This window comes from Patiria miniata, unplaced genomic scaffold, assembly GCF_015706575.1.
Source record: "Patiria miniata isolate m_02_andy unplaced genomic scaffold, ASM1570657v1 HiC_scaffold_5, whole genome shotgun sequence".
NCBI lineage: Eukaryota > Metazoa > Echinodermata > Asteroidea > Valvatida > Asterinidae > Patiria > Patiria miniata.
Genome location: NW_024037072.1, coordinates 6,420,102 through 6,446,325, shown reverse-complemented (window position 1 = coordinate 6,446,325; position 26,224 = coordinate 6,420,102). Strand labels below are relative to the sequence as shown.

The window sequence follows — 26,224 nt, the reverse complement described above, 5'->3', positions numbered from 1 at the left end:
AAGTTAAAAGAAAAAATTATTTTGGCGTGATTTTCCGATTTTATTTTCAAGTGCAAAGTGAACCCTTTGAAAATGCCCCGCAAAATAAGAAAATAATTTTGTGACAAACATCTGGCTGGGTTATGTAGGTAGAGATAATAATGATTTATCAGAATTTATCAAGTTTACAGAAATTCTTAAATGTTAATTTGGAATTTTCCGAGATTTATTTAAGTGCGCCACGTTAGGGAACACTCCGCCAAATTGTGCCCAATTTCCGGACGCCACCGTTTTTTAATTTCCGCTTAAATTTTATGAAACCGAAATTGTTCACAGAGGTTAAACAGCAAGCATTAATAAGGTAAAAGTACCAGTATTTCACTGCATGAATTTGAGGTTTGTCAACAAAGAGGTTTGGCAACACTACACGAGGAAATTTGGGTAAGCTTCGAAGTGCGCCACGTTAGGGAACACGACTATACTGTGTTTAAGATCAGAGTTCCAAATCTTAAAAATATGCAATACAAGAAAATAGACTGGCACATGAAACTACCAACCATGCAGTCAAACACCCTTTTACTGCATCAATCAACTGTGTCAAAAGAAACATCCGGTACCCAGTCTCTATTTCTACACATTTTCATAATCATGCCACCAGACTACTGAAGGGTCAACCTTCTCAAAAAGACACATCACTTGACTTGGCAAAGTCTCTGGTCACTGGTGAAAAATGTTGAAGAAAAGTCTCCTTTATTATATCACGGAGGAAGACATAGATTGACCTCAAACTTGGCTGGTGAAAAACTGAGGACCTCGCCTTGTCTTTGCCTCATGAAAATTTTGGAGAATTTTGTCTGCTAAAGAGTTACTATTTAGTTGGCCTGATTTTGTTTTGCACGTTTTTCTGCACTCAACATGCTCGCAAGGTGACGGTCCCAGTCGGAGCAGCTGAGGACATGGAGGAGGAATGTAGAAGCTGAAATTGAGGTTAAACTCAAGAATCAAACAATGTTTTCATTCTTTAAATTACAAGCTCAGTTAATCCAACGGAAACGGACAATCAACGCTGAATACTTACCTGTCATTAGTCAGATGTATGGTCGAGCAAGTCCGGGATTATGGGCACATGTAGAGTAAAATCGTCGACAATTTATGAAGCAAAATTTATGAAGCAAAATTATGGAGTTCAGCTCGCGCTCGCTTCATATCCAGCGTGAGTGTGTTTTTAATTTTTCGCACATGGTATAACAACAGCGCCCTCTTTTGTTAAGATTCGCAAGCGACAACGATATTAAGCTTGCTGTTGTTACCCGTTGCTTTCATAAATTAAAAAAAAACTTAAAAGTTCATGACAAAAATAAAATTCGGGCAGTAAAAATTCAACCCATTTTCGTCTGACACATCATTGATGACAGTTTTTACAAACTTTTGTCTAGACCAGGACAATTTTTTTTTAATAGGTTTTTAATTATTGTCCGAAGATATAAAATGAAAAAATAGCACCCCCCCCCAAAAAAAAATTGACCCTGAAAACCGTCGATCCTGAAAACACGTGCGACTTTTTCGACGTGATTTCCGGAGCCGTTTAAGCACTCCATCCATAACAAAAATTAAACAGTTGTCAGCACTTCCTCTTATTTTGTTTTATTTTAAAATTCTCATATAGGGGGCCTACATACTTTCTTACCAATAGGTTTGAAAATTTTGGACAAACTGTGACAGAACACCTATCATGTTAAACCATTCTTTGAAAAAAAATCATTGTTTTCTTTGATTATTGTAAAGACGTCCTATAAAAGTCATAAATCAAGCAAGTTGGATAGTATTGTATGCGCCTAACAATTTATTAGCATTACAACATAAATCATAATTTATCATATAGTTATCCCGTTGTCGCAATTGGTAATTTCATCATATCACAGTACGGGTGGCCGTGGGGTCGCGCAGGCCGTCAACAAAAATGATAATTATCATCAACCCTGGAATCATCACTTATGTCGAGTACATGTCAGCTGTTCCATCACCGCATGGTAGATGCGCATAATGGTGTCTGCCTCACGATCAGTGGTTGAACACCGATGAGATTAGGACAACATCGAACACTTGCTATGCTCTCAGCGTATAGGGGAAATAGCTATTTGATGCATAATTTTTCATTTCATCACCACCATACCAGTTAAGTAATTGTCAACCTGCGTCGCACGATAAACCGTATAGTCTGGCTTCCGAGATATGCTGAGAAAGGGGCTGGTCAATCGTGCATCTTGATCGTGAGCAATCTGAAATCGAACTTGGAGACGTTTTATGCCGTACCACGCTCCTTCGGTCGATCGAGTCATCATTTTGCACGAAGGATCGCATCAGACTCCGACGACCGGGCAATGTTAAATACTTCCGTACGTAATAAGCTAGGCCATCAATCGACGTGCGTGTGGACGGACGCCTGTATTTCTTTTGCGTTGTGTATGAGGGAATTTGGTGTAACATTCAAACCAGAGGGCATCACGCACAGTTTGTTGGATGTACTGATTCCAACGGATGTAAAGGTAAGGAATACTGACAAAATTGATGCGATTTTCATCCTGTTGTTGCCTTGACAACCCTTCATCTTCTTGCCTCTTGATCTTCTTCTTGGCCAATGTCATTCTCATCAGTTCATTATCACCTCGCGGATGTTATCCACTATGGTTTGAGATGTTGGCACGAATTGAGAAGGGATCATAATTTATTCAAAGATGCACGTTGTTTTGAGTCAAGCTGAGATGTCCGGGGGTGTTCAAGATTTCTGTATACCAAGTCACACACAATAATTGCTGTACCAGCTGTACGCAATAATATTTATGTATAGCATTTTGATTGTTCGGTGTGCTATTCGAGGACAACACGACTATTAATCCTCAAAGATGTGTCGATCATCATTCAGTTGAAATTATATACCGTAATTAATGAAACGCAACATGCCATAAATGGGTAGAAGATTTGAGACGGAGTGATAAAATAAATCGAGAGAATAATTATTTCAGTTCGTGAATTTTAATAAAATATAAATAATTTTCATTTTGGTGAATTTTTTCAGAAGTATTTCAAGTGAGCTCTTCATCGTTTGCTCTTCCCTTTTGTCATCCCCATTGCCCAAATCTTTTTTTTTTTCTGTTGATATTCCCTTACAGATCTTTAAAAAAAAAATCTTCCTACAGAAACCATTTTAAGTTCAATCTCTAAAACTTCCGCAATACACATGTTCAACATGGCCGAGACTGTGGAGAACCAGCAGCACCATCACCAACATCATCACCACGATCGCCGTAAGACTCACCACTACGACCCGCTCCCGATCTGCGTCCTCTTACTCCTCCACCTGGCCCGCGTCATGCACGCTGCCGGCGCGCCGGGCATCTCCGAGATACGCATCGGGGCCATGCTCAGCACGGATGAAGACACGGCCACGCTGCAGGAGGCCGTGCGAGAGGTTAACGATAACAGTCTGATACTGCCGGGCAACTATCAGCTCAACGTCACCTCTATCGTCATGACCACTAACCCTATCGAGTCGGCCATAAGGGTCTGCGAGAAAATCATACCAAACCAGGTATTGCAGAGTTTGTTTAAAAAGCTTGTAGGCCTACCTGATAAGCTTACTTGGCCTTGGGTGGGACTCGAACCCACGACCTCTTTGTTAGTAGTCTTGCAATCGACCATATAACTTATAGCTTGCGTCGGTGATGGGCAAAACCCAATATTGAATTTACATCAGCCAGAAGCCAATTCCATGTTATGAATAAATCTGAAAAGGTTATCTGAACCCTTTTTTCAGCCTTGAACAAATATTTACAGAAAGTTTTGTTGCCCTGAAACATGGGCGTCGCCAGGAGGGGGCAAGGGGGGGGGGGGGCAAAAAAAGCGGAAAAAGGAGAACAAAGGAGAACAAAAAAGATGGGCGAAGTCATATTGCTGTTAATCTAATGCTCATTTAACAACATGGGCGTCCGCAGGGGTGTTAATGGGGATGGGATGGGCAAATGTTTCCCACCCACCCCGGAAAAATGATAAATTGAGAATATGCTAGAAAAAAAGGACAAGGATTTTGGGAAATAATGTGCTTTGCCCCCCTCTGGAAACAACCCTGGCAACGCCCATGCCCTGAAATCGTTCCAAAAGGTTTTATACTTATTTCGCCATGAAAAGTGTTCAAAAGACCTCTAGAAATATGCTTTCCGGTTCCCCGGAGAAACCCTGCGATTCTCCCCGCTGGTTAAAATGTTCGTTTCCTATAAAAAACAAAAAAAATGAAGCAGCGGAAAACGAGGTCACCATAATTTTGTTACAGCCGTTTCTGGTCCACACGATGTCACAAATTAAGAAATGATTAATTTCCCCTGACTCCATCAGGTGTACGCCGTAATTTCCGGTCATTCGCCGGAGCTGTACATGTCCTCGGTCTCCGTGTCCTATACGTGCGGGTTCTACGGTATACCTGTCATCGGCATCTCGGCAAGGGAGTGTATTTTCTCGGATAAGGTAAGGTTTTAAAAAGAAATTGAAAGATTAATTTCATATTTTTTTTTTCATGCTGCAATGCTAATATATACAGACCACAATCTTCTGTACCATATAGGCCTATGTAAAGTTTGACTGCAACTGAACATGCTGTATTAATATTTCCAAAGAGTACATATCAATTAAAGGGCTCATGTATCTTTTTTTAAATGCAATCCTTGGAAATGCACATTTGTGTCCTGTTCACCTTTTTTTTTCAATTTTTGTTTTGCCTTTTCAAGGGTATAATATTTTGGTGCCTTTTTGTTTCATGCTAATGCGAATTTGCATATTCACGAGCAAAAGTGTGATGTCATTTCGGGCAGAAACCTCAATGTAAAAGCTATATTTCGGCACAGAAGTTGCGAGAAATTTGGATATTTCTCTGTTGTAAATGTTCTATCTTATAGGCCTAAAGTGATTTTGTACTCTAAATCGTCTGTTCCTTATTTCAATGAGTGGACCACTCACTGAAATAAGGAACAGACGATTTAGTAGAGTGGAATCCCACTCCTTGTTTGAATGAATGATGAGGGCAATAATACTTAGATTATGTTCCATTTAATAAATGGAAGTGTGGATTTATTTTCCTCTAATGATTACACAGATATCAATTTCAGTCTATTGCAAACAGCAATTTCAGTTGAAAGAAAAAAAGACATTATTATTACAAGACTTGAACTTTTAAGAATGTATCGCACGATCGGGCTTAGTGGACATAATGATGAAGATGGAGTACATGAGCGTGATCGAATAAATCACATTAGTCTTCTATAGGTATCTGAGCATTACACAACAAGTTGATAACAAATCACGGGGTTGTGAAAGCGCTGAAGGCACTGTGAATTTGTTACATAGAATGAAAGAATGTCACAATCAGATCAAATTAAAGTCCAACAACCACACCAGCGCGAAATTATAACACCCGATAGACCACTATAAGGATGTCCCTTTCATCACAAACATTCGCATTTCCACGATCTCTTCCACAAATCAATGCTATTACACGCCGTCAGTATTTCATAAACAGATTTGCGTGCATTCCTTGCCTAATGAGTAATTCCCATGCATAGAAAAATCAATGGGCCGTGTAAATTATACGCCTGTATTCGATAGCATTATTTCTGCATGACAAAAACAGTCACTTGGTAAAGGGTCTCGCGGAGACATTTTCCTTCTGCCATCCATGCCACTGAACCATGCACCTTTTATTCCACACACACGCATCCCGGCCGTCCATTACACGGATGCATTCTTCTCGGGAGGATTTGCTTTTCCTCCTCATTTCCTATGCCCGCTCCCCTATCTTGCCATGTACCCGTCACCCTACAGTCTCTCTCTCTATTCTTGGGTACGTCTCATACTCACCTTTCTCCGGGAGGAGGGGGGGGGGGGGGCATTTGTCCCCACGGCCTCGGGGCTGTGGGGATAATCGCCCACCACCATATCTGTCCCTCGCCTGACTATATGATAATCAGGAAGGGTTGCTTTACAAAGGTTGTATATACCGGGTCCTTGTTTTTATTTGTGAGATGAATTAAACACTGAACGAGATGGAAGAAATTAGCTCTGGGAGTTATGTCGTGTTTTGCCTGCTCGATTGATGAAAGACACGAATCGATATAATCATGGGTTGTGGTGAGGCTCATGAAAATTGGAAAGACCGAAGAAACGGTTCCCTTTTGATTAAATGAAAAAATCTCTCAAAACATAGCCTCTTTAATTCATTCATTCATTCATTGTTTACCAATTTGTCATGTTATACAATGTGCGTTATTCCCCTGAGTTGTAATAATGAAAAAAAGAACAGAAATGCGAAGCTCCTATAATGCAAAACTTGAAATTTATACTTTGCAGTTGTTTATGTCGGGGCACTACTGTTGGGGTGTCTTTTCTTGTTCAATTTGAAGATATTCTCATGAATTTTTCAAAATAGGCCTAATATGGATATTATACAGTCATAATATTGTACACAGACCAGTGACCAGTAAAGTCAAGGTGTTTATCGAGTCTGGAATATAAAAATTATTTGAATAGTTATATATATTTGTTTTAAAATTGAAAATTTGAAGAAAACAACCCAGCGGGATAGTTAAAGTTCGAGTCCAACTTAATCACCAAAATACAATAAATGCCTTAGAAAGATCCCTCTGTTTCCATCGGTTACCGAATAAATTTTGCTCCACGTGCGTGCTCAAGCGTTTGACGTTAAAACAAATAATTGCCATAAAAAATTCATCCGCATATTCTTGACGGAGGGGGGCGCGTAAGTCTGTGACTTTCCCGCGAAATGCCAAGGAATCGTGATTATGAATGCAAACATATAGCTCCTTCCCTTTTTTATTTGCGATCGACCGATCGATAGTGGGGAAAAGGGCAATGGTCATACATCCGACGTGCATTGATGTCTAGAATTCTAGACTCTGTAATGGCCATCTTAAAGTTATTGCCTCGTAAGCATACCGGGGTTCCCGAATAAGATATTGCCTTTGTGCAATTTATTCGCCGACAATGTAACCCATACAATTACAAATACGGTATATGGTATAATAAGTAAGGAGACAAAGTTGGACAAACATATTTCAGCAGTCGTTCTTTCATATACATGCAGGCATACACGCCTTTATCTAGTGTGAAGGGCATTATGGTTGAGATCAGTATTAGGTTTTGCCCTTCACCGACTTATAAACACTGTATACTCCGTGTGTTACCTCCCGAGTGAAAGTTGGAAAAAAAAATCACTCGGGTGGGACTCGAACCCACGACTTCCTGCTTTCTAGTGCAGACGTCTTACCATTCGACCGCCGAGCTTGCGGGATTGGTTGGCTGGTTCGAATCTGGTGTACATGTAGCACTGAGCAGGTACCGCAATAATAAAATATTGGTAATATGGAATTTTCCCCAACGCAAATTCTATCTTACTAATACTAAATTGTGATATAGCCCATTTTTTTTCACACGGTCTACATTTTCAAAGAAAAATTTAACTTACACCACCATTTTGACCGCACCGCGCCGCAAGGGCGTGTGGGAAATCATGATTTTATAATAACATACAAAGGAATGATCCATAATGCCGAAAGGCCAAAGATTAACCCACAAATAACATATAACATTAGCTTAATACATCAGACAGGCCAGCTAAATAATAGGACATCATTAATTTCAAAGACAGCCACGCCAGGATTATACTTGGCTAAGAAAATAGATTGCTTTGCACCTGATATAGCGGTCTTACTATTAGGCCTACCTGGGAAACCAAAACCACATGACTATGTCAGCCAATCATAATGCAGTGTTGTCGTGTTGTGCAAACCAGGGATCACCATGACTGTGACTTAACAAATGAATAGATTGGTCATATTTTTGACGGGTTTCCTTAAAAGTTACTGACTTGTTTTGTCAATATACCTCATCGCCGATCCTTGATAACCCTGCAATCAAATCCCTGCCAATGGCAGACAAGAAACACTTTCACGCATGATTTGAATTTTTTTTAATTCCTGTTTACGTTTTGCTCTTTTGGTCTGAGTCAAGACAGGCTTTTGTAGTGGAATGAAAGCGAAACACCAAGTAAGCCTACAACTGGATGGTATAGTACCCTAACAATATCATAGTTTATATGCGCATAACATCCTGTACAAAAAAGTAATAAGAAACGACACAACCTTACGCAGCGTTTACAAAAAAACTTTGCAACAACTCGTCAACTGCTGCCCTTTGGGCAGCAGGTACTTTCCCGCACTACGCAAGACCCTATTCATAGCAATACAACAAAAAGCCACGTGCCAGACAGTGTCCAGACAGTTGCCAGACAGTGCGCTGGAAAGATAATTGACTGGCGGCTGTGGTATGCAGTTATGAAGGGAGATGACTGTGTCAAGTTACAGGTCTTTGTTGATGTTTCAATGAGACTTGGCAGGAGGCCTGGTCGAAAGTTTGTTGACACGGCCTGGGTGTAGCCCTGGCTGCAAAGTTAATTGAACCAGCTTATTTGGCAAGGGTCGAATGAGGATTAGATGGAAGGTGGCCGTCATTGGCCCTCTTTTTTTTTTCAAAAAATTCGGTTACCTGGGGCCCAAAGGGCAGCAGGTCACTCTGCGCAAGGTTAAAAATGTTATTGATTGTTGGTCCACGGCAAAAAAATGCTGGGTTAAATTATCATACCTCACTGTTCATTTAGATGGTGTTCATTTAAAAAAAATGTAGTGTCTCAAAATATAACCCTTTATTTAATGATCCCTGCATTATTTTATGTCTCTTGCCTTCACCTTACTTGCGGCAGCACATCCACAAGTCCTACCTCCGTACCGTCCCCCCGTACTCCCAACAAGCCACTGTCTGGGCCGACCTGGTGGAACATTTTGACTGGAGCAGCGTGGTCACCATCACTAGTAGCGACCAAGATGGCCGCTCCATCCTCAGCACGCTACGCAAGCGTCAGAAACACAATGAACTCTTCAAGGTGAGTTTTCTTGTTATTCTGAGGAAAAGTGGGTCTCATTCCCCAAGAGAACCTGTGGTGTTATTTTTTAAATAAAGGTTAACTCTAATACAGAGGCTAAAGGAAACAGGAACATGCATTTATCTTGACATCAATATATTACATGTACATGTCGTCGGGTCAAAGCAGAAAGGACTTATAAGCCCTATTCATCATTTTCCATTATTTCAAGATAATCGAGTTTGAAGATTCACACTGCTTTGAAAATTGCAAAATGTTATTTAAATAGTTTAAATTATGCATATTGTTAAAGGGGGTTCTTTAACTTAACAGTTAAGTATTACTTGCCATTTTTTGTAACTTAGTTATTTAATTACAGCTAATTAAAAAAATAAGACCTTTTGGTGCTTTTCAATATAACACTGAAAGAAATGACAAAAGGACAAAAGGGTGAGTGCAAAAAGGTCCTACAAGCTCTTAAGCCCTTTTTGCATTTCCCAACATTATCAGTTATTTCAAACAGAAAGTCTTGCCTGTTTAAAGGAAAAAGGCTTATGAGCTTATAAGGCCTTTTTGATCCCAGTTGTATGACAAGATCAGTATCAGTCCTTTTAAAATTTCTTAATTTCTCCTTAATTGGATGAATAATTAACATAAAACCTCTTTGGGATAAAGACTGTACTGAAAGTAAACAGTTACCATCAAAAAACAAAAATTGACCTAAAGCATGGTATAAGCCCTTTCTGCTTTGACCCGACGATGTATAGGCCTATACAGATATTTTGTGGGTAAAAAGGGTGAGTGTTCCTATTTTAATTACCATTTTGTGGAAAATGTCAGTCACTTCAAAGTCTAGCATATTTTGTTGTGTTGGGATACAATAATTATGGTAAAACAAAGACAAAGATGCGGCATTGTCATCTCACCAACTCACAAAACGGACAATGCTACATTGTCACATATTATTTTGTCTGAGGTATGCGTTGACATTCTTTTTTAAAGTGATGTGTGAAACGAAGATTGAGACGAGCTATTTTTCAATATAAGTATTTCGAAGAAATTTCCGGAGTTTGTTTGGTTCACCGTAAGTGAAGGGGTTAGAGTATAGGTCAAGCCAGGACAAACAAAATGGATGGGCGACGATCATTAAAGGACTGATGGCCCTCGGTGAGGTGGGGGGGGGGGGTAAGCCACATCAACCAACCCCGTTGGATCCGCCCTTGAATTTGCATATAATGATCCGGACCTAGCTGCAATGTAATTCTTGCTTTTATAATTATTTTCTTTAGATTGAAAAGTCCATCACGTACAAGCCAGGGGCGAATAACATGACAGATACTCTACTAGAAGCAAGAAAATGCACGTCGAGAGTGATGCTGCTTTACGCTAGGTAAGTCAGCACAGAATCGGAGTATTTCATTTTTTTGCCCATTGCGTCCAACTGATAAGAAACGCTATTGATAAGAAACGAGGAGGCGATTTTTGAACTGTAAACTCTTGAATAAGATTGTGTCGAATCAAATGAGCTGAAACGTTGACCATTGTGTAAACAGTTATTAAATCAGCTACTTACCACAGACACCTCGTGCTATCTTCTGAAGCTATGGACCTTCAGATTCGAACCGGTCAGCCATATTGGGATTGGTACGAAATGAAGAGGTGATTTAAACCTCTATTTGAATTAGCTCGAACGTTCATCTGTTTAAAGTTATTTTAATCAGCTACTCTCCACAAAAGCCCCGATGTATACCTTCATAAGCTGGACTATTATCAGATTCGAAGAGGTCAACAGAAGTCAGATAGCTCGGTTTTTGAGTTGTAAGACGTCTGTTTCACAGTAGGCCCTAAATGAACTTCGCAGGATTATACCTACATAAGTTGTAGTTCTCAAGCCTTCATTATTGGTATAAAACATCTTTTGAAAACCGCAGTCAAAATTCATTGCGAGTGACCATGGTCTTTCTTAACCGTGCCTTCCCATGCGTTTAACAAAGCTGACGGTTTTTCCTTTTATCAATGCCCTAGCGAGAAAGACGCCACCACCATCTACCAAGACACGCAGCGTCTGAACATGACGGGCAACGGCTACGCCTGGCTGGTCACAGAGCAAGGCATCACGGGCGAGGCCCTGGCTGGCGCACCGGAGGGCGTGCTAGCCATGTACCTAGAGCAAGGCACGGACACCAAGTCACATATCCAGGATGCGGTCCGGGTGATTGCCAAGGGTATCCACAGCTTCGTGCAGAACGAGGGTATCATGCCGCCTCCTGCCGGCTGTCGGCATTCCGGGGACAGCCTCTGGCCCAGCGGCCAACTCTTTTACGGGTACATGTACATTGAAAATTTCGGTGTTAAACTAACATGGAGGCTGCGGTGTTTAATTTACACAGAGTTTTTTTTTTAAATCGTAACATTTTTTTGTGGTCAGATATTCATATACCGTGAATACTCTCGAGTGTTCGGTGTAAAAATTTACACCGTGTACGATTTTAAGTTAACACCGCGTATGGTTTGAGATTAACCCCGAGATTTGCGGTGTTGAAATAACACGGTGTTATTACAAGACAGTCTTAAATACCACGTGGTGTCACTTTCACACAACAGCGTGTAACACATCGCTGTGATGAATTACTTGCACGAGATTTGATGAGGGCAAAGTAGAGGGCAAAGTGCTGTTTCAGTATCAACATGTAAACAATATAGAAGTTACTGGATAATTTGATGAAAATTGCAAGTGTTGCACTTGACATCATCATAACGGAAACATTATTGTACAACCAATGTCAACTACATCTAAATTCACAGTAAAAAAAAAACATTCTTCGCCCGACATCTTGTAATATTATGGACCTATCACAATCATGGTTAATCCCAGAACATTGACAAATTGGGCGTCCTTTCAATCTAGAACACTTGTTAAAAAACATTCTTTGCAGACATTATGTCGATCTTTAGGTCTGCTTTTTATATACTCCTGCAGAATATCATAACCAAAATCCTTATGAATAGCAAAATCCTCATGTTTTACACACGTACATTGGAGCTCCAATTACTCTCCAATCAGAAATCTAGTGGATGCCACGGTTCTTCAAGGGGCGACGGGCGCCATCGATTTCGATAAGCACGGAGATCGCAAGTCGGCCAAGTACAAGCTCATCAACATCCAGGGCGGGGAGCCAGTAACCATCGGGGCCTGGTCGTCCGACACACGGCTGACCACCAACCATGTCTCCGTCATATGGCCGGGAGGAACGAGGGAAAAGCCCGAGGGATACGAACTACAAACTCATCTCAGAGTGAGTATTTTCGCCACTCCAGAGGAGCAATGCACTCGAGATGCCCAGTATGCGAGGAAGAAAGTGTGAAATATAATTTTTGCTTCGTGATTTTTTTCAAGGCGATAACGCAACTCTGCCATACTTGAACCTTTGTTATAAAAGAAATTGGTAACACCAAAAAAATCGTATTAATGATCCCTCTCAATAAGTCGATTCCAATTGAAAAGTTTCATTACGATTAACCAAGCAAGCATTTGCTACTGTGTCGGCTACAGGAAAGAAATTAAATTTTGTAAGTTTTATTATATTTTTATTTTATTTCTGGTAATGAGACCAAATATTCTTCAAAGGAGCCCTAGACACTGTAGCTAGCAAGCCTGAAGAAACCTGTAGAGAGGAGGCAATGAGAAGAAATTACAGTCTTAGACGTCGGGAGGAAAACCCCAGAAGAATATTCTGGGAAAAACCCAGGCAGGGACTGAAAACCAATTCATAATGACTGTAGCCAGGGCAGGAATCGAACCCTGGTCACAGCGGTGGCAGGCGAGGAAAGTACTACGCCAACCTGACTAAAACAATAATATAAAGCTGATTTATGTGTGCCCCTTGGGCTTACTCTTTATAGAATCTTCACAAAATAACGACATTTACTTACTGATGTACCTTACCTTATCAACCTAAACGCATTATGTTTGCCATATTCATCTCCATGGGCGTCGCCAGGATTTTTTCTAGAGGGGGGCAAATTTTTTTTTTGCCAAAAAATGCTTGTATTTCTCAACACATTCTCGATTTATCAGTTTAAGAGGGGGGGGGGGGGGGGGCAGGGACATTCCCCCCCCCCAACTCATTAAATTTGCACCACTTTGTCTTTGCGCCTCTTTTTCTTTTCTTTTTATCTTCCTTTTTTGGGTGCTTTTCCGGGGGGGGGGCAAGTGCCCCCCCCCCCTTGCCCCCCCCCCCTCGCGACGCCCATGTTCATCTCTGAGATGAAGATAATTATAACATTGTACCAATTTTTCGTTTTCGTTTTCTGTTCGAGGTCGTAATCATGAAGGATTCTCCCTTTGTGTACGTGGACGAACAAGACCCAATGACGAAGAAATGCTTGAACGACACGATACCGTGCTTGGCCACAAACGGAGGTACGTACGGACAACCACCACATCAAAACTTTATCTGACAGAAATAATGTAATCAACGCATAAGGTGAACAACATTACAACTGTCCCTTCGACGGAACTACATGGATATAGTAAGACTACAATTATTTCAGTTTTAGCATAGGCCTATACCCAACAGTAAACTGGAAAACATCAAATCGTATGGCTAAAAAGGTAGTTTCAAATAAGACAAGGTTCCAAAATGTCATTTTCTCGACAAAAATAGGCATTACAAAGTGGCAATTTTGATTCCGAAGACTCCAGATATTTCCAGCCGTGTTCTCAAATCTCAAGGCAATCTGTCTTATTTCAATAACGTTAATAAAAATGGAAATCAAAAGTCTTATTTTTTTTATTTCAACAACGAAAAAGCTTTATATCATATGCACACAGAATCATCCGAACCAATTGTGAAGTCGAAAAATTAAACCCTTCAAAAACACGGTGCCCTCGAAATGCTTGTTAAGTCCTCCAAAATGCTTTATGTCAGACCTCAGGTTATCATTATAGGTCCTTTGAATATTTGTTTTCCTTCTGAGCAGATAGCATGCAGTGTTGCTACGGTTACTGCATCGATCTTCTTCAAGTTCTATCAAAGGAACTGAATTTCACGATCGATCTTCACCAAGTGCAGGACGGTACCTATGGTGACTATGAAAAGGTGAATTTCAGTTGCCAGTATTCATGCATGGGCAAAAAAACCTTTTTTTTCTGAAACCAAGACAGTCATACTAATGGAGTGATCCCTGTTTTTTTTCCCATTAATAAATCCTCCAGAGCCTGAATCGTCAATTGAAGGTGAAATCCTATTCATCAGAAAGTACCACTTGATTAAACCGAAAAGCAAAACAAAAAAAGATTTACATTTCGGGGGTACAAAAGTTTTGATCAGAACAAAGTGGCAAATTATTTCAAACTTGAATTAATGCCAATTAAATGGGATCATTATATAGCATTGGTTTTTCTTGAAATGAAATTTGATAAAATCAATAATGAAATCAAGTTTGGTTCTCCAAGGTCAACGGAACGGAGAAGAAGCGCTGGAATGGCATGATTGGTGAGCTGGTGGACGGCAAAGCTGACATGATCATGGCTCCTTTGACCATCAACAACGAGAGAGCACGTTTCATTGACTTCTCAAAACCCTACAAGTACCAAGGCTTGACAATCTTGGTCAAAAAGGTAACGAGGATTTGGTACTACTTTCTGCCCTAACATGTCTAAATCAATGCTTTATCCGAGAATATTTTTAATTTGCCAATTTGGAAAACAATTTAAAAATCACTACTTTATACGAGCCAACGTCTCGGTTTCAGTTGTCGCTAAGGCCTATATAGCCTATTACTTGTTATAATATCAAAATATTCATGGCAATATGTTGATCTCATTTCGAAAAGGCTGACTCGGGAACCAACCTACTATCATTCATGCGTCCCTTCCAAATCTCCCTGTGGATCCTGATTGGCGTTTGCATCCACGTGATTGCTGTCGTCATCTATCTGCTGGACCGGTTCAGTCCCTTCTCTCATCCGCGGAACGCCGAGGAGGAGACAGACGCCCTCAACCTCTCCCAGGCACTCTGGTTCTCCTGGTCCGTGCTACTGAACAGCGGAGTCGGCGAAAGTTAGTCATCAACGTATTCAATTTAAGAGGCTAATTTAGTTAAATCAGTTATACTCATCCGTGGATCATTTTGACTAATCAAGATTAAGACACTTTCAAAAAGTTCCCACCATGTAGTTTACATCCCGAATGGATTACGAAATTGTAGCGGAGGTGACGCAAAATTATTGATCTGGCCAATATTGAATATACCCATCAGTCGATTTTGGTGTCTCCTTCATCGCTAATCTGACCCACGACATCACCCTTGTGGTTTCCACAGGGACACCACGGAGCTTCGGTGCTCGGGTGCTAGGAGTGGTCTGGGCAGGCTTCGCGATGATCATGGTGGCTTCCTACACGGCCAACCTTGCTGCTTACCTCGTACTGGATCGACCTCAGGCTCGCATTAATGGCATCAATGATGCAAAGGTCCCTTTTTTTTCCTTCAAATTAATTAAAAGTTGCATACATAATTACGTGCAGTTTCGGTTGAGACAAATACAGACAATATAGACTTTGGCTAGTCATTGATGTCTGAACAACAAGCAGGACATTGCTTCTGACATTAGTATTAAAATGCGTAGTTACCATGGTACATTTGTAAAAACAATCAGCCAACACCAAAGAGTCGCTTTCTAATCACTATAAATACCAGACAAAACAGAAAAAAATTATAAAATACATAATTTTTTACATGTTAGTATTTGTTATTCGTAGCCGTAAGGGCAGATAATTGAAATAGCATATTTCAACACCTTGCTTTCCTCTGCAACTTATATAACTTCAAACGCATTTTTTCTTTTCGTTACCTATTGCCCTTTTTATCATTTTCTTGTGGCCGCCAAGTTGGTGGCCTTGATATTGTGGTTGGCGATTTAATTATAAAATAATTGAAATTATTCTTTGATTTCCGTCCACAGATGCGGAATCCATCGTCAGCATTTACCTATGCCACCGTCAGCAAAAGTTCGGTAGAGATGTACTTTCGTCGACAGGTGGAGCTGTCGTCCATGTATCGCTTCATGAAAACATACAATTACAAGGAAGCTGATATGGCCATTGAGGACCTGAAAAGCGGGTACCGAATCATGCCCATACTGGCTGTTTATCTTCCCAAATACTCCCACTCTGTCTGTATAGCTGTGTCTGTAGTTGCGAAACTGGTATATGAGTGTAACAAAGTTACCAATCTCGTTGAGTAACTTTGTTGGTACGGTCTTAGAATCATCACGATGGGATCTTCATTTCTTTTAAACTGTTTTGTTACACAAGAATTGGTTTGAAGGAAACTCAAAGTTTGCAGTATCTATCGCTCTTAAAAAGCAAGGCAGGGTTGATACCGTTAAACATGTATTGCGAAACTTACTACAGTCGGCTCCCGTTATTACGAAAACGGTTAGGACGAAGTTTTGGTTATAACAAACACATATCTTCTCGGCAAAATTGTGCACATTTCTATGGGGAGAAATTCGCTTAAGACGAAATCAAACAATACACAATTTGTGTTACAACGAAATGTTTTGACGACCCCGTTGCGTAAAAAAGCATTGTTCGCGACCCATTTAAATAACTACCGGTATTGCAGGAGATATCCACACCATAAATTACTGATCAATGGTTTTCCTCTTTCTCACAACAGAACCATGGTGGCTACGAATTAATGAGACACTCATGATGTGAAATTGTGAACCTTTTTTCGTTTTCTGCAACTTATCATAGCAAACTGGATGCCTTCATATACGACTCTGCCATGCTGGACTTTGAAGTGTCTCGTGATTGTGGCCTGATCACCGTAGGCGAACTCTTCGGACGATCAGGGTTTGGTATTGGGCTTCAAAAAGGAAGTCTATGGACGCAGAAGGCGAGTTGGCTCAGCGCTTTAAAGCCGAATTAACTTCCCTTATTTTCAAACCAGATTTCAGAGTTTAAACGTTTGCCTTCCTATCATATGAACTGGGGAATTATCATTTAAAATTTAATGAGTAGTCCAGCCCAACTCTAATTTTCAGGAGACAGCGAAAAAAATTGTCCGTTGGGTCATGGAGTTCCGAAGTGTGACGTCATTTAGAACCAAAAAGTGTAGTGCAACCCATGGTGCAACCAAATGAGTACGCGCGCGTGTTGGTTCACGGGCTGAATCACGCGCTAATGTCTTTCACACACATTTTGTGCGCAAGTCGTATTCACTTTGGTACATTGACGGGGGAATAAACATTGAGGGGAAAAGAAATACATTGCTGGGTCTTGCCCAATATGTTCCCTTTCTTTTCCCATTAATGTCTTTGTTACTTTACATGACGATGGAGGGTATACATGCATCTATCACACAAGAAGGGACATTATGGGGTTAAGGATTTTTTTCGCAAGGGGGCGGGGTTGGGGTTGGGGGGTTAGTAAGGGTAGTTTGTGAAAACACAACGTTGGGACTTGATAAATAAGGCATGTCTACCCTTAGTTGTACGTTGATAATTCTTTAAATGTCTATAGCACTGGAATAGGGTCGTGGATAACCCCTCTGGAGAGAGACATGCTCAAAGAGCAGACAAGGTACTAAATGGGAAGAGGCTAATGGTGAACTGTTTCTTGCTTTGGTTACACATTTTTACGGTAGGTATCTTTGCGGATCCTGGAACTGCACGAGAGAGGTAAGATTGGTGAACTGGACCTCAAATGGATTACATCGAAGCAGTGCGGTGTCAAATCTATCCAGCCGACCACACTGGGACTATCCAGCATGGGAGGCGAGTAGATTTCAAAGGGCACACAGATGATATAGCATTTAATGTAGCAGTAATTATTGATGATCAAGTTTTGCAAGGCATCTTTTTAGGGGTGCATGCATACCTATGTTCCCCGTCCCTACTATGTTCCCCGTCCCTACCTTCCCCAGTCCCTATCTTCCCTGGTCCCTAGCCCAAGCCAGGCTATAACCTTAACATATGGACTGGGGAACACTATCTGATAGGATACTATCAGCACCACAGAGACATAGTTGAAAGCAACCATAAATAGGATGCTGTCACTGATCACCTTGTCATGGCTGTTCATATATTGTTGGAAAAAAATATGGTATCCTGACGCCACTTCGGTGGTTGTGTACAAAGTTTATGGAGAGTCGAGATCATTACCTAACAAAATTGGAAATGTTTCTCAGCCCCAAATTCATGTCTTCTCAACATTTTTGCAATGACATATCTTCATTGAGATTATATACGATGAAAAAAATGGCGTCAGGATGGAACACTCTTTCCCATTGTTTAGTCATCAATGGATCACTGCTGCATATATCAGGGGTGTGAGTGACCACTAAAAAAAATAGTTGAAAACAGCTGAGAAAGGTGTAAAAAAAGTTGAACTTTGGAAATCTCCTATACTTTCGTACACAGCAAGTGAGGGGGGGGGGGGGGAAGCTGAAATCAGCTTTAAAGCTGAGATTTCACACCCCTGATATATATCGTCATTGAAATAATACATTTGAGCCGGGGACATTAAACTATTATAGTCCAAACTTTTTTTCTTTCTTTTTTTAGAAAACATTTGTTAGTACATAGTCTAAGTTTTCTTTAGTAAAACGTTATGCGCACCCACCCTTTCACTATCACATTCCTGAGAAACAAAAACAAAGTTTAAAATCGTCATGGACATTTGGGGTCGAAGACAGAGGTGAAGAAAAGTCAACAAGTAAAGCCAAAAAAAAAAACCTTTTTGAATTGCCTGTAAAATTTACCGTATCATTTCCATCCCATCAGGAGTCTTCATATTGGTGGCTGGTGGTTTCCTAGTTGGTTGTGTCATCAACCGTATGGAGATCCACTACAAACGTCACCAGCAGACCAAGGAGAGACAGGTAGAGCTGGCCAGGGTAGCAGTCAGCCACTGGAGGGGTACCGTCAGGGTGAGTCGACGCTCAGCCATCAGTGGTGGATGGGTAAAACTTTGAAACAATACTCAAGATTACGAGTTTTTGATATATTTTTTTTACTCAGTGACTCAGTACTTGAGTGACTCAATTAGTGAGTCCCTCATCAGTGTCTCAGTTATAAGTCACTCATCAGTGACTCAGTCAGCCGGAGGACAATATTGCCCTGCGATTGACTCTGAGTCATTAACGCTGGTTGTCCAGTTCTAGTAAAAAATATATTTTCACCACAGAGGCTTTAACAATTAAATTGTGTTTATCCGCAAAGCACATTTTCTGAGACAAATCGACTTTTATTTGCATATTTATACATGTAGAAGCTCTGTTGAAGAAACTCTTGAAAAGTAACAAAGCTATTTGCTTGAAATTCTGCAGAATTGTTTTGAAGACATTTCAATCAATTTTTTATGGAAAACCTTGCGGATGGACTAGTAGAAAAAATATCGAGCAACAACTTTATAATACAAAGTCCAGACTCCAGAATGTCAAACACTAACTCAAAGTGACTTATGTACCTTTAACACAAGGTATAAGCAAAATATGTGCTCAGCTTTAGCACGGAACAAGTTCAAGCCAAACTGAACTGACTTGACATTATTACATGTACTCTTTTCCTTGTACAGAGAAGACGCAAGAGAAACAGCTCCAAATACATGGTGCCGGCTCCAACTCCCGAGCCAGTGGAGAAACGCAATGGTGTCCAAGGAGCATCGTCTCTTGAAAAAGGTCCAAAATGAAGTAGCAATCAGTCTGAACTTTTCCACATCAAAAGTGTCTTAATCCTACATAATTTGTATGATCATGTAGCTGGGATAACAACAGTGGCTAAAAATAATGTTACACAAATGCAACATTTTTGTATAAGGTGTGGGTGGGTAAAGTTAGGTGGTTGAAAATATCTTTTCATTTACACACAAGTTTCATCTGTTCCTGGACTCGGGAACCATTCAATTTCGAGGAGCTAGGACTGGGAATTACATGTACATCAGGCAATGTGAGTTGTTACATGGCCACCCCTACTTATATGGTTTGTTGAAATTAATCTTGGGTCAGAAACCTTTAAGGTTATTCATATGACATTCAAGAGGATTACAAAACTTGTAAGTTTACAGGGTTTTTTTCAGGCTGGTGGGGTGCAGCGACTTGGGTGTTTTAGGGGGGATCTCCAATTTCATTACAAGAATTAAACAACTAATCAAAATAATAAAGCTGACCATTGTTGGAAGTTTTTCTGAGTACATGTACTTGTCTGTGCCCTTGATATGCAGAGATGGACGGTGCCATCCCACTGGCTGTAATTAACAGGAGAGATCGGACCATTCCAATGCTTCAGCTGCCCAGTAACACCTATCGTTGGGGTTCCTCAGCCGATTCTTTTTGCTCCTCACCCAACAGCTTGTCATCCAACTGAGCTTTCTCCTTAATGTAAAGGATGTCACCCAAACAGCTAAAAGGTGAACCTCTAAGCCTAGGCCTGGCACGCCTCTGCAGCTTGCATCTTGTTCCATGTTAATATGATGATCGTCAAGAGATACAGGAACGGCCCCTCCATAACTTGACCAAACATTCTTATTCCTCAACAAACACCGTCATCCAACCAGCTCAGAAGTGAACCTCCAGGCGTAGGCCTGGCATGCCTCTGCAGTTTGTATCTTGTCCCATTGGGAAGACGCTGATAAATCTCACCCAAACATTCTCATTTCTCCTCAACGAACAGCACGTCAACCTCCACACCTCTACAACTGGCATCTTGTCCAACTTGAATGACATTGACCAGCATCAAGAGAAATATAGAATTGGTCCCTGCACATCTACTCGTAACAACATGACCTCAACTTACCTCAATAGTTGAGGTCATGCAGTTAGTCAAGAACCAGCGTCAATTCCCCCAGGCCAGCACACAATTATGCCCCAAGGTTCATCATACAGATCTGCGCAATTGCTTCAAGTTGCTTGATAATCATCTTACAGGGTTCAATGGTTGGCATCTTCAACAGAAAAAGGACAAGTCTTGTTTCACGTTTCCTCAGTAGGTTTAATTTCTACAGCTTTTCCCTTTTCACAGCATAGCCTCAACTATAGTACCCTCCTTAGATCTCTGGCTGACAAATTCAGCTACGCCACCACAGCAGTTGCAATCAATCAAGTGAATGTTTTTAAAAGTTAAGAGTTCCCTTGTTATTTTGATATAGCCATACTTGACTGGAGGTGATTGATATGCAGGTGTACCAGTACCTCTTTTGTCTGTTGGTGGAATTTGACTAGTCACAGCGTTCACACAAATGTGATCTGTTTTTTTTTTTATACTAGCCTGCATACAAATGCATGGCAGGGGAAGTGGAATTTGAAGAAAAAAAAATGTTTGACTGTCTGTGAATGGTAGCTCTGCCTCATTATTTTGTGTATGGTCAAAGTACTTTGTGTGGTACAAGAAGTTGCAACCCAAACCAGTCTGTGATGCAATTCACCTCTACTGAAGAAAGTGCAGTTGCCTATATTGTGGGATCTGTTGCATGAAAGGGCCCTCTGGATGTGCTGCAGTTAATCATGTAATTGCTCAACTGTATAATGGGGGGGGGGGGGGGGGCGGAATGCTCATTGCTCATATAATGTATTCAGTGCTATCAGGCAGGTAATTATTCAGGAGCTAGATCTAAATGTAAAAACTAAGCATGGTGCATGATAAATAGTGAAGGGGGTGGGGAGAGGGGAAGGGATGTGTGATTCCCCTTCCCCCCCCCCACCCCGCACCCCACGCCCTGGAAAAGCACAAAAAAAAGAAAGAACAAATTTTAAAAAAAGAGGCGCGAAGTGATATTGCTGTTAATTTAAAGGGGGGGGGGGGGGAATGTCCCTGTCCCCCCTCTCAAAAATGCTACATTGAGAATATGATGGAAAAAGTACAGTGATGTCGTGGGGGGGGGGGGGACGTACTTTGTCCCCTCTTGCAAATTGCAATTGGACTGGAGCCTTATCTGTATACTGCGCATTTATGTCATTGAACATGTATGGGATTAGGTACACTGGATGTTGTTAACTTCAAAACATCACTGTGAAATTATCGTGGGTACAAAAATGCCTATTGATGCAACAGTGGTACTGTCGAGTATAAACATGTGTAGGAAAGCAGGGCTGGCCCTACACAGGTGTACATTATTTTTGTAGGTGTCCTCTTTGTTTTGATGTTGTCAACTATGTCCTATTGTTGGTTACATGCATGTGGTTAAATAATTTATGATTGTTGTTTCTGCTACAAAACGTGTGGTAGATATTTCATGTTAAGTGCAGGCTATAAGTCTAACATACAACAAAATCTTTCATATAGCATAATGTCTGGTGTGTTTTGTCTTCAGCGGCTATGTACAGATGTTATTTAAAACCAGAAACCAAATAAATGTAAAGTAACATATGTTATCGAGTACAAATGTATTTGTCGAGTTGGGTGCTGGAGATTATGCGTTGTGACAGGGTATTCACATTTATTTCATTTTTTTAAACTGTTGCAATTGAAAAAAACAACTCTAGAATTATTTTCCTTTAGTTTGTTTTAAGTGTGTAGAAGGAAAAGGAAAGGAAAACAGGTTTTTTTACAAATCCAATCTATTACATATACTGCAATTCTAAGAACTTCAGAACAATCATGATACAGCTTAATACAATTATGACCGATATAGAAAAATGTATATACATGTTATGTGATTTTGGGGTTAGTATTTTATAGCAAATACTGTTACCCTCACCTGTTTAAAGTTCTGTGTTCAAACATGCTAGATAAACCAAGGGGGGAATCGTTTTTGTAGTCTTGTTCCCTGATCCTACTTCAGACGGAAGGATCGATTTATAGAGAATTGTCAGGTCAGGGAACCAGACTAGCTGGCTTGCACCCATTCACGGGTGTATAACCAATTGCAAACAAAATGTGGACTTCATGTCGGTCAACATTTGGTAAATTGGGGGCAGTATTTGAAAAAAGTAATTGGAAATTGATATAAATATTCCACTTTTCTTGAAAATGACAGGAGGTGCCATGATTTCACAGGATGCTTATTCATTTACAGTCAAGTAAGGTATTTCATAATAATTTGGTCGTTTTGTTTTGTGATGTTTGCAAATGTTTTATATTACCTTTAATAACATATGGCTGATATTTTTTCAGAGAGGCTGCACGTTAGCACAAAAGTGGCATTTTTTCCAGTAAAAGGAATATGATGAACAATGAGCAAATTCCTACGTCTGGCAACTTAACAAACACAAGGGGCTTCATCAGTGAGCATATAAGCGTTAAAACAAAAGTTAATAATACTCGTTAGTCATTTTTCTGAGTACAATGTTATAACACCGCTCTTTATTTCCTACGTTTGAGTGGCATTGCTAGATGTTATATTAATAAACTTGGCTAAAAGCGACACTTTCCACTGCCTGAGCATCTACACGTATTTACAGAGGTGAAACGATATAAATATCCATCTATTAACAAGTGTACAAAAATTAATTGTTTTGACAAAAAGTGAGGTATATTCTAAAATACAAAATAAAATAATGCTGCGTTGCAATGCTGGTTTTATAAATAAATAATACTACTACTACATAAACTGTATGTCTGTTATTCAATAATTAAATAAAATGGATTTCAGGACTGCTTTGAATGGCTCAATTTTGAATTTCTTTTTGTTCAGAGAGTGACACACAATAGATTCTGTTTCTATTCTTGCGATGCAATTTTTTGGAATCCTTACTTAAAGATTTATGCCCTTGCTCTACAAAAATAGTGATTTTCTTTTCTCTTAATACATGTACATTTTCAATTTGTACGTTCTGTTTTAATTTTTTTTAAATCTGCATTTGGGTGTCTGTATTTCTCTGAAAAAGAGCTTTATTTTGTGCACAAAATAAAGCTGCCCTGCGAGAGCTGAATTATTGTCTGGCGGCCAATAATTCAAATTTTGTAAAGAAATAATTCAATGACTACATGTTGGTGACTTTTTTTTTTTCAATCAATGTCTCATTCAAAAATGAATAACTTTTTAATGCCGGGGAGAAAAAAAGTAACAATTGAGAAAACAAATCTATTTTTTGGGTAAAACTCGAAATACAATTTAGCACAGAGAATACATCTTTAAAAGAGGGAGACCAAGCAAACACACACAAAAAAGATCTATACCTATCAGTGGTGTGCTTTTACGGGAAGTACAGGAACCGAGTGCTTTATTGAGGTAAATATTCAGCTTTATAGCTTTAAGGTGTAAATTAATTAATGGGTATAGTTGGTTACAGGTACCCGATCCCATAATCTGGAACCAGTCACTAGCGTCACCGGTCAGGTACTCGGGTACCCGGTTCCTATGCACACCCCTACAAAATAATTATATAATATTGGATGGCTTTGAGGTGGATACAAGAATATATTGCATGAGCTATGACAATATTGCATGAGTCGAAGATGAGTGCAATATTGTCATAGTGAGTGCAATATGTGACCTGTTCTGTCAAAGTCAGACTTTTCTGGGCACAAGGTCAAAAATGAGATTTTTGCATATTGTTCAAATATGTTCTTTTTCCTTTTAATAGGTGGTTTAATTTTTTAAACCAGTCATTCCTGCGCAAAGTTATGCTGTTTTGAAGTTCATTGTGTCAAAAAGTAAAAAACAAAGAAAATGGCCACGAACGTCACAAAACAGTAATTTCTTTAACTGATATACCTTAACAACTCATCAAAAATACTATAATTAGAGATCAAATTAGAGTTTCAAACTTTTATAGTATATTTTAGACATGCTCAGGATTACAAATATGCACAAATTAGACAATGGAAAAAAATCACCCCCACAGCGTTTTTTGGCCCTATCTCAATTTCAACCTCTGCCCAGAAGCGTCTGCTTTTGACAGAACAGGTCACATATATTCTTGTACCAACAGAAAACAAGCAATCCAATATTATTATTTATTTCAGGCTGACTTGATCCGCAAAAAGGACTATTCAAGACACTGTCTTCATTACATCTTTTTCGTTTACATCAAACTTTTTGAAGCTGCCACTGTAATTGTTGACGACAGTGCGCATATACCTGGCCTTCTGCGCGCTGCATGCGCGCTGCATGCACGCGGCGTGTTCCTTGTTCGACGGTACGCGCGCGCTACACTCTGCTGAGTGGTTGACAACTGTGACTTTCTATGCTCTTGTTCAAGCAGGAACCAGCGAAAATGCCCGGATGACTGCAATAATAACGTTACTGCAGTCAACCGGGTACTTTATTATTGCAGTCATCCGGGAACTTTTTATGAAAGCATACAATATGCTGATTTATTATTACCTCTGGAAGCCTGATTTAAATAATAATCATAGTTATAAAATGTATCCACTTGCATGAGATGATGCAAGTCCCGATGTAACTCTGGAAGCCTGATATCAATAATAATCACAGTTATAAAATGTATCCACTTGCATGAGATGATGCAAGTCCCGATGACCGAACAACATTTTTTTTTTTTAAAGCATTTTATGTTTTAAATGTAAATATGTAATTGAATAATCGTTTATGACTGCAATACACAAGGTTTATATATTTAAAGCTTTCATTTTCATGTGTTCCACCTTTTTAGTTGAATTATGCTCTTTGAAAAACTAGGGTGATGAATCGACTACTAGTCATCAATGACCGAAAATGAATTGACACAACTGTACATACACATATTTTCTGCCCAAACGAGAAAGGCTTCGCTTGCTACTACACACGATTGCAGCTTACACCGACATGATCACTAAGTGACGCACATGAGTGCACCGGCCACTATAAATATAGTACACACTAAGGTACAATCAATTTTCCTAAAAATATATAAAAATGACACAAACATCTTTTTTTTTTCCATTTAAGAACATTTCTCATTGCAAACATTTTTTGTTTGTTCAAGGATTCCTCGAATACTCTTTTATTAAATGCATATCTGCCAAAAACAAAAACAAAACGAAGAATGTTATCACGATACGTCACCACACTTCAAGGCTTGGTGTGTAATACATGGTGAGTAAAAAAAAAAAAAAAAAAAAAAAAACCCAAATGTCGGGACCATTGTTTTAGTGCAGTTCTGCATGTAGCACTTTCAAAATCTAGGATATGAAAGCCCAATTCATAAGCTTTCTTTTAGTACAAGAATCATTCACATCACTCATGGACTTTTTAAGTTACGGAATTTTAAACACAACCACCGTTTTAAAGTTCTGTCCACGGATAACAAGAAGATAAGCGTTCTTTCAGCAAAACGAAAACAATTCACACACATCTCTATGTGATTTGATTTG

At 39.8% G+C, this 26,224-nt stretch overlaps 2 protein-coding genes across 2 annotated transcripts in view; one reads left to right on the top strand and one right to left on the bottom strand.

Annotated features, from left to right (window-relative positions):
- The window catches only part of LOC119740623 (protein inscuteable homolog), a 29,211-nt gene extending 28,015 nt beyond the window's left edge, over nt 1-1,196 (bottom strand). Inside the window, exon 1 of the mRNA XM_038215986.1 lies at nt 1,058-1,196. The gene's annotated coding sequence lies outside the window, so the exon portion shown is untranslated. The remainder of the gene's footprint in view (nt 1-1,057) is intronic.
- A 1,963-nt stretch (nt 1,197-3,159) lies between these two features.
- On the top strand, nt 3,160-21,190 carry LOC119742102 (glutamate receptor ionotropic, NMDA 1-like). The gene is made up of 17 exons (XM_038218125.1): nt 3,160-3,568; nt 4,369-4,497; nt 8,801-8,980; nt 10,249-10,349; nt 10,985-11,284; nt 12,024-12,255; nt 13,280-13,382; nt 13,943-14,061; nt 14,418-14,582; nt 14,798-15,023; nt 15,286-15,434; nt 15,926-16,083; nt 16,725-16,866; nt 17,617-17,746; nt 18,755-18,900; nt 19,548-19,650; nt 20,193-21,190. Exons 1-17 carry the CDS (start codon nt 3,218-3,220, stop codon nt 20,333-20,335), a joined length of 2,877 nt encoding a protein of 958 aa, XP_038074053.1. The 5' UTR covers nt 3,160-3,217; the 3' UTR covers nt 20,336-21,190.
- The last annotated feature ends 5,034 nt before the right edge of the window (nt 21,191-26,224 follow it).

What these genes read in the sequence shown, in the direction of transcription:
- LOC119742102 (XM_038218125.1), top strand. Translation starts at nt 3,218, where the DNA reads ATGTTCAACATGGCCGAGACTGTGGAGAACCAGCAGCACCATCACCAA. An exon ending in CCTATGGTGACTATGAAAAG is followed by an intron (nt 14,062 to 14,417) that starts GTGAATTTCAGT and finishes TGGTTCTCCAAG; the next exon opens with GTCAACGGAACGGAGAAGAA. An exon ending in ACTGGAGGGGTACCGTCAGG is followed by an intron (nt 18,901 to 19,547) that starts GTGAGTCGACGC and finishes TTCCTTGTACAG; the next exon opens with AGAAGACGCAAGAGAAACAG.